Source organism: Etheostoma spectabile, chromosome 9, assembly GCF_008692095.1.
Source record: "Etheostoma spectabile isolate EspeVRDwgs_2016 chromosome 9, UIUC_Espe_1.0, whole genome shotgun sequence".
Taxonomy (NCBI): Eukaryota; Metazoa; Chordata; class Actinopteri; order Perciformes; family Percidae; genus Etheostoma; species Etheostoma spectabile.
Window position 1 is genome coordinate 28471535 of NC_045741.1, and position 7312 is coordinate 28478846.

Here is a 7312-nt window from a genome sequence, read left to right on the forward strand (position 1 = left end):
AAAAAAACAATGCAACTGATCTCAGCTGGTATTCTGTCTACAATGGAGTGCAATGGAAATTTGGGAGTGACCCCGAACTTTTGACCGGTAGTGTACATGTAACTGTGTTAAATGGGCATATGATATCATCTCATATCGATTGCAAGCCCCTGAATTCAATTGAAATCAAATTATGACAGACTTTAATATATCAGTAAATACTGTATTGTTGTCCAAAGAATCAATATATTGTTGTATCGTGATGAAACTTGTGATTTACACCCCTACTTCAGACCCAGATGTTCCCTTTGTGCCATCACCGGTGCCTTTTGGCAACCACGTCCTGTCCGACCACGAGGAGATGGAGATCCAGTGTCGCGTGTCCGATCCCAGTGCGAACGTGACCCTGGTTAACGTGGACACCCAGCAGCCAGTGCCCAGTGTGTATGACAGCAAGAGGGGAGCTTTGGGAGTATTCACCGCTGGAACCTACATCTGTAAGGCTCTCATAAACGGAGAGGAACACTACAGCGGGGAATACATCGTCCATGGCTGGACAGGTGTGTGCTCACGTGTTTGTGAACGTGTGAATCTGTGGTAAATGTCTCTTAAAAAAGATGTTTAACCTTTCATATCTGTTCAGTCACATGTTTTGTTTGGTGGACCTGTGCCCTCACACGTTTGTCACTTGTTGTATGTCAGGTGGCGCTGCGCTGCATGTTGAGCTGACAGCCAAACGGACGGCTCTGCTGGTGGGAGACACCATCACGGTCACCTGTCTGGCACGGGGATCTGAGATTCTGGAAGACCACTGGAAATACCCTGGCAAACTGGTGAGGGCCCACAAAAACATTTCTTACTAAATATGTGTTTTAGTGTTGAGTCTTCGCAAAAGGGTTGGTTTGAAACTCAAAGTCCCTGGTGTTTCTTTTTTGTTTGGCAGGCTAATCGGGCTATTAAAACAGTACATGAGAACAAGAGGGCTCAGGAGATCCTTTACACCCTTACAATCCCGCAGGCCTCGACCAAAGACAGCGGCATCTACTCTTGCTCCATCACTGATATTATTAGTAATGAAGACCAGACAAAGGAGCTAGCTGTCCAAGTGTTTGGTATGAAAGCTGTATTTCGTTTACTTGGCATTACTTTGTATATTGCTCTTTTTTCTGTTGCACTGAATGATTTCTTAATGTCTGCCGGCCTCTCCTCTTTTCTAACAGCATCTGCGTTTATGTCTGTCCGGCCGGAGTTCGGAGAATATGAATCGGCAGAGCTGGACGAGGTCCGGGAGTTCAGAGCCAAAATCAGCTCCTTCCCCAGCGCTCATGTCACTTGGCTCAAAGATGGCATCCCGCTCAGCGACGTGACGGCGGAGATCTCCTCCAGCCTCCGGCAGCTCAGCGAGACCAGGTGAGACTCCCATACGTGGTCGACTAATGACAAGCTCAAAGTTAACATTCCCGCACATTAACCGGGCCTGTCATTAGGGTTTTAGTGCCATTGTGAACTCCTATGACTGTGCATTTATTGCAGTTTCTGTTTTTTGTTCCTCTGTCTAGTTACATGAGTGTTCTTACCCTGATCCGGGCCAAGGAGGAGGACAGCGGGAACTACACCATGCGAGTGGAGAATGGAGACCAGATTCATGATGTCGGATTAAACCTCGAAGTCAAAGGTGAGAGAGAGCCCTAAATCCTTCATTAGCTTTATGTTCTTAGACACTGACCTTTTGGACCTTTTGACAGTCTGTCTTTTTCTCACATACTTACAATAGGGCTGCACGATATGAGGAAAATATTTAATTGACATTATTTTGAGTGATATTTTGATATATATTGTGATATGATACATGATAATCATTTTTGTATCATTCTTATTTTCATTGAAATATTTTAAAATCTAAAAAATGTAAGTGATTATAGTGGGATTTTTTGCGAGGATCTGTTCCAAACAAAGATTTTTTTTCTTCTGTTGGATACGTCGTGTAGGCTGGGACGTCTGTGCAGCATCACAATCCTTAATTCTGAATAGTTGGACCCATTTTTTGCCTTTAACAAATATTGCGCCCACCCACGATATTGCACTAGCCCTTATTGTGATTTTGATAAAATTGCAATTAATTGTTCAACCCTAGAAAATATGCAATAACAATAACTATATAATTTGCTATAAATTGATATTAAAGTGTACTCATGTCTGCTGCTTTCAGTATTCTGCTTAAATGAAAATAAGTTCTGACTTTAAATTGAACAAATTATACATTCAATTGAATATAAAAGGTACCACTTAAAAAAGAATGGCGCTTTGAGTGTTTTCTACTGCTATTTTCTTTCAACTAAAAAAAACGTAAGTATTATTATTGATACAGGTATGTCATAGCTAGTCAAAATTTGTTTATTGTGCAAGCTGATACCGCCCGAATTTACACAAACTTTACAATGCTTAACCCCCTTCTGTCGGACTATGTTACAGTGCCTGCAGTCATTGTGGACCTGATGGACATCCACCATGGCTCAGCCACAGGCCAGTCTGTGGTGTGCATTAGCAGAGGGCAGCCCACTCCTGTGGTGGAGTGGTTCATCTGCAAGGACATCAAACAGTAAGTTCAGTCTTCTTTAGTTATGAACAGCCAACAGAGACGCTTCTAGACTTCTCAATGCACACACATGCGGTCCCGCCACACTTTCATGGATCTTACAGCTCTCTTCCATATTTTGACATTAAGTTGTGCCAACGACTCGGCTGCCTGGGTGCCCCTCCCGGCCAACTCCACGGAGGTCACAATGGACTCGCACATCGACGAGGAAAATAACCTGGAGAGCCAGGTCATGTTTGGTCACCTGGAAAGCACACTGGCGGTGCGCTGCCTGGCCAGGAACCAAATGGCCGTTGTTAGCAGGGAGGTCAAACTGGTATCCAATGGTACGAACACACAAACACATACACACACACGTTTTGTCCCTGTTTGTTTCCCCTGAAGTAGTCTGGATCAACGACCGTTCATTTACGGGATAGTTCCGCGGGATGTCACTCACTTTCCTCTTTTCTTTGCGTTAACTTTAAACTCCGGTCAGATTGAGGAACATTAACCGAAATCTCTGAGTTACGTTACAGGCTGAAAATGGCGAATTCTGAGGACAATATAGACCGTTTAACAAGGCAGGCCTGCTTGAGTAGTTCGGGGAATGATTGTAAAGATATACAATGAATATGTTTACTGCATTTACTGTCTTACTGGGACATCTTGGGACCCATCGGCGGTGATTTGATATGGACGAAATACACACGGTGCTAGTATGAGCAAATGTTTACGCAGTTTAACCAGTACTCATTAGTTTATTGTGTGAACAGTTAACTTCATTAAATGTTGTAGGTGGCATTTTCTTTTGCGGGGTGTAAATGTTCCACCTAAACAAGTTCCTTTCCTGAGGCTATTTTGCAGAGCCACGCTGTTAGCTTAGCTTGGTGTTTTCTCCTATCCAGGAGCGTACTCTCCTATACTCCCCCTAAAATAACTTTTCTCTTTAACCAGGTTTTAAATTGGCATTTGATGTTGTTGTTTCCACCTTGTTTCCTCTTAAGTTCCTTCCATTTCTGACACTCAGAGTGTGACAGGCTTTGTGAGGGACGGTGTTCAGGGCCGGGATAGTGCTGTCAGGGTTACAGCAGCTGTCAGATGATGTGTTTGTGGTGAGACAACTGATAGCTAAGAGGAAGAGGGCTTTTATTCTGGCGGGTAATAGGCCATTTGGTCCTTCCAGATGAGCTTTACACCCCCATCCTCACCCCCTACCCTTAGCCCACTCCCCCTAAGCCTAAGTGCCTGGGTCCCTCCCCTACCCCCTACCACTTTCATGTTATCTAGCCCTGATAACATGTTATCCCAGCATACCTGTTGCTCCTAGTAAAAAGTTTCTTAGCCCTGACAGACGATATTTGTTATGCAACACGTACTTTCGTTGTAAGCATTTTTACATTGCCATAACACATGTTGCATCCATGTGATCAGTGCGCTCTCCATCTAACATGTGTGACTGCTGGCTCTCCTCCTGAACAGGCCCTCACCCAGAGCTGACTGTAGCTGCCGCTGTGCTGGTGCTCCTGGTCATTGTCATCATCTCACTCATTGTCTTGGTTATTATCTGGAAACAGGTACTGTTGCCACCATTTCCGATTCATTTTTCACATATTCACTCTCACATCTGTTCTTCTACTCTCCCACGTGTTTTTCTTAGCCTTGGAAAATCCACGTTTTGTGTATCCAATTAGCACTGATGATTTTGAACAAAGCAAAAGTCTCCTTAGCTAATAAATGAAAGACAATTTGTGGGCAGACTTTGCAAGACAAGGAGAAAATTGTTTGTTAAAAAATGAGAATGGTAAAGCTGTCCCATAAGACAAATATAAGACATATTAGTATTGACTTGACGAAGGTTAGTTAATAAGCTCTTATGTGTGTTTTGTCTTCCAGAAACCACGGTATGAGATCCGTTGGAGGGTCATAGAGTCTGTGAGCCCAGACGGCCATGAGTACATCTACGTGGATCCCATGCAGCTTCCCTACGACTCCAGATGGGAGTTCCCCCGTGACAGACTTGTGCTCGGTGAGCTGAATGTCATTTTCAATGTGCTAAAAAGCTGTAATCCTGTCCCAGTGGCTCTGCGGCCAACCGGCAGGGATGTTCCGGTCAGGATGCCTCCCTCTGTGAGTGAGGCTGCCATGAGCTGATCTTGCTTGGGCAGAAGGGGTTTGCTGGTGGGGATTTGGTTTGACTTAGTGATCAAGGGGGCACTCAGCCACTGAAAGAGTCACAGATGAGGGAGCAGAGGCATCTGAAGTGCATGGATGCGTTTGTATAGCTGTGTTTGTGCAGGTTCTTTTGTTTTTCCTTTGTTGATAATAAATCCCATGGCTTTTATGTTGTTTTTCTCTCAGGTCGTATCCTGGGCTCTGGAGCCTTTGGGAAGGTGGTAGAAGGCACTGCCTATGGACTCAGCCGCTCCCAACCTGTCATGAAGGTGGCAGTGAAGATGCTGAAACGTGAGTTTAACAGATAAAAATTAGATTACAATTACAAGATATTGAAGCCGTGTTGCTACCAGTCATCTGATATGTTTCTTTATACCACTAAAGCTAACTAGTTATAGGGTGAGGTTAGGAGAGGGCACTTGTACTGCAACTCAAATATACTCTACATAACAGGTTTTCAAACTGTGAGGTGCAGCTGGATCATCACATTTTTGAGTTTTCTTCAGTATGAATGTAATCGATAGTTGTCTATACAGCTATGAGTAAATTACAAAAATCTAATTTGGCATTTTGTTTGAAACCTAAATAAATAAATAATAAATTAATTAATAATAAATTAAGTCAACCGCACCAAATATTAGCCCTGCTAAACCATTTAATTTCAAAATGTTACTGAAAACACTGACAGATTTGAGTGTAATTCAATTAAATTGTATTGAAATTGTTTTGTAGTGTCAAATCATAACTCGTCTTGCATTGCCAGACCTTCCTCCACAGCAATGTGAAGGAGGGTCTGGCTAGTCCACACTGCATACCACGATGGGAGAAAATTATGCTCTGGTCTATTGGCATTATTTTAAACCCATTATAATTGTCATGAGCGGAGCAATGACTCCTCTGCAAAATATCCTTGGGTTTTGGTGGAACGTGTACGTTCAAAAGTTCAAAAGAAAATTCTGATTGGACAGATAGTCTAGCTAGCTGTCTGGATTTACCCTGCAGAGATCTGAGGACCAGGTAACTATAGTCCTCAGATTGGACAGATAGTCTAGCTAGCTGTCTGGATTTACCCTGCAGAGATCTGAGGACCAGGTAACCATAGTCCTCAGAAATCCACCGGAGGCTAGAACACCAACACAAAGAAAGCCCAAGGCAACGGACATCCGGCCTAAATGAGTGAAATCTGGCAGACTGCCCGTCGGCAACAGAGCAATCTCAGAAGTGGAACGTTGTGGATATGGACCAAATCATAACAGATGTTACCCTCGAACACTTTACAGATAGAGTAGGTCTAGACCACATGCTATAATTTACACAGAACAATCAAAAGTGTAGCAACACTTCACCTAACAGTTGATTTTTATTCAACTGGTGCAGAACTTTGTAAGATAAAGAAACTAATTCTGGAGGCCTCTTGGCTGAATGTGGTTGGTTGGCTTGTTTGATAATGTGTGATGATGCTCATGGTCGCTGTGTCTTCTTTCAGCCACGGCGCGCTCCAGCGAGAAACAGGCCCTGATGTCTGAACTGAAGATCATGACTCATCTTGGTCCACATCTCAACATCGTTAACCTCCTGGGAGCGTGCACCAAGTCAGGTGAATAATAAATAATACACACACAAATTGGAAATTCAAAGACACACACACACACAAACACTCCTTCATAGGCAAACATATGCTGTATAATAACAGTTTAGTTTAACCATTGTTGCCTCTCCCTTGCAATTTAGTCACCACTTTACAAACAGACACACAATAACGCCCATGTTCATGCTGCCAAAAGCCTGCACACACATACACACACTCAGTCAGATTTGGCATTTGTACACATCTACAGCTCTAACAGCCAAAAAAAGATTGACAGCCCTGTCTCAGCTCTCTGTGGGTGTGGTATTTTAATAGGCTTTTTATGGGAAAGCGGAGGCTTGCCCTCTTGACTGTGCTTGTAGCCTTTACGAGCCTCTGATAAGATTAGCCTGCCGACTGACGCCGATGCATGACTCTCTGCTGTGTTGTTCCCAGGCCCGATCTACATTATCACTGAGTACTGCTTCTATGGGGACCTGGTCAACTACCTGCACAAGAACAGGGAGAACTTCCTCAGCCTGACTCCAGAGAAAAGTAAAAAAGAGCTCGATATCTTTGGAATCAACCCTGCAGACGAGAGCAGCAGGAGGTATCACATAAACGTTTCAAAGCTTTTACATTTTGAGTGCTCTTTTTTTTTATCTTGAATAATCCTTGTAATTCAGGCACTTGTCTTGTTTGGGACAAAAACACATTATCATCATTTCAATTCCCCTTTGCCACTCCCAAATATTGCAGCCATTGTCACAACAATGTGCACAATTGTCTCACAAACACACACTCACATTCTCCGCTACCCCTAATCGGTAACTCTATCGCCATTTACTCCGTGGTGGAGGAGATTGTCTGGCGTCTTCACCTAATCAAATCCCAGTCCGAAGTGGTCTCAGCTTTCAACCTAATTTCATTGTGTTGGAGGCACCTGTTAATTCTGTCTACTCAGACGATCACGATGGAACAGCAGCCCTCTCTCTCTCTCTCTCTGTCTCTCTCTC

At 43.6% G+C, this 7312-nt stretch overlaps 1 protein-coding gene across 1 annotated transcript in view; it reads left to right on the plus strand.

Moving 5' to 3' along the window:
• pdgfra (platelet-derived growth factor receptor, alpha polypeptide) overlaps positions 1-7312 on the plus strand; it is a 22218-nt gene that overhangs the window by 7925 nt on the left and 6981 nt on the right. Inside the window, exons 10-21 of the mRNA XM_032525947.1 lie at positions 273-539; positions 682-812; positions 923-1091; positions 1200-1389; positions 1539-1654; positions 2452-2578; positions 2705-2901; positions 4037-4131; positions 4451-4583; positions 4916-5020; positions 6216-6326; positions 6753-6906. Coding sequence (XP_032381838.1) covers positions 273-539; positions 682-812; positions 923-1091; positions 1200-1389; positions 1539-1654; positions 2452-2578; positions 2705-2901; positions 4037-4131; positions 4451-4583; positions 4916-5020; positions 6216-6326; positions 6753-6906 — 1795 coding nt within the window. The remainder of the gene's footprint in view (positions 1-272; positions 540-681; positions 813-922; positions 1092-1199; positions 1390-1538; positions 1655-2451; positions 2579-2704; positions 2902-4036; positions 4132-4450; positions 4584-4915; positions 5021-6215; positions 6327-6752; positions 6907-7312) is intronic.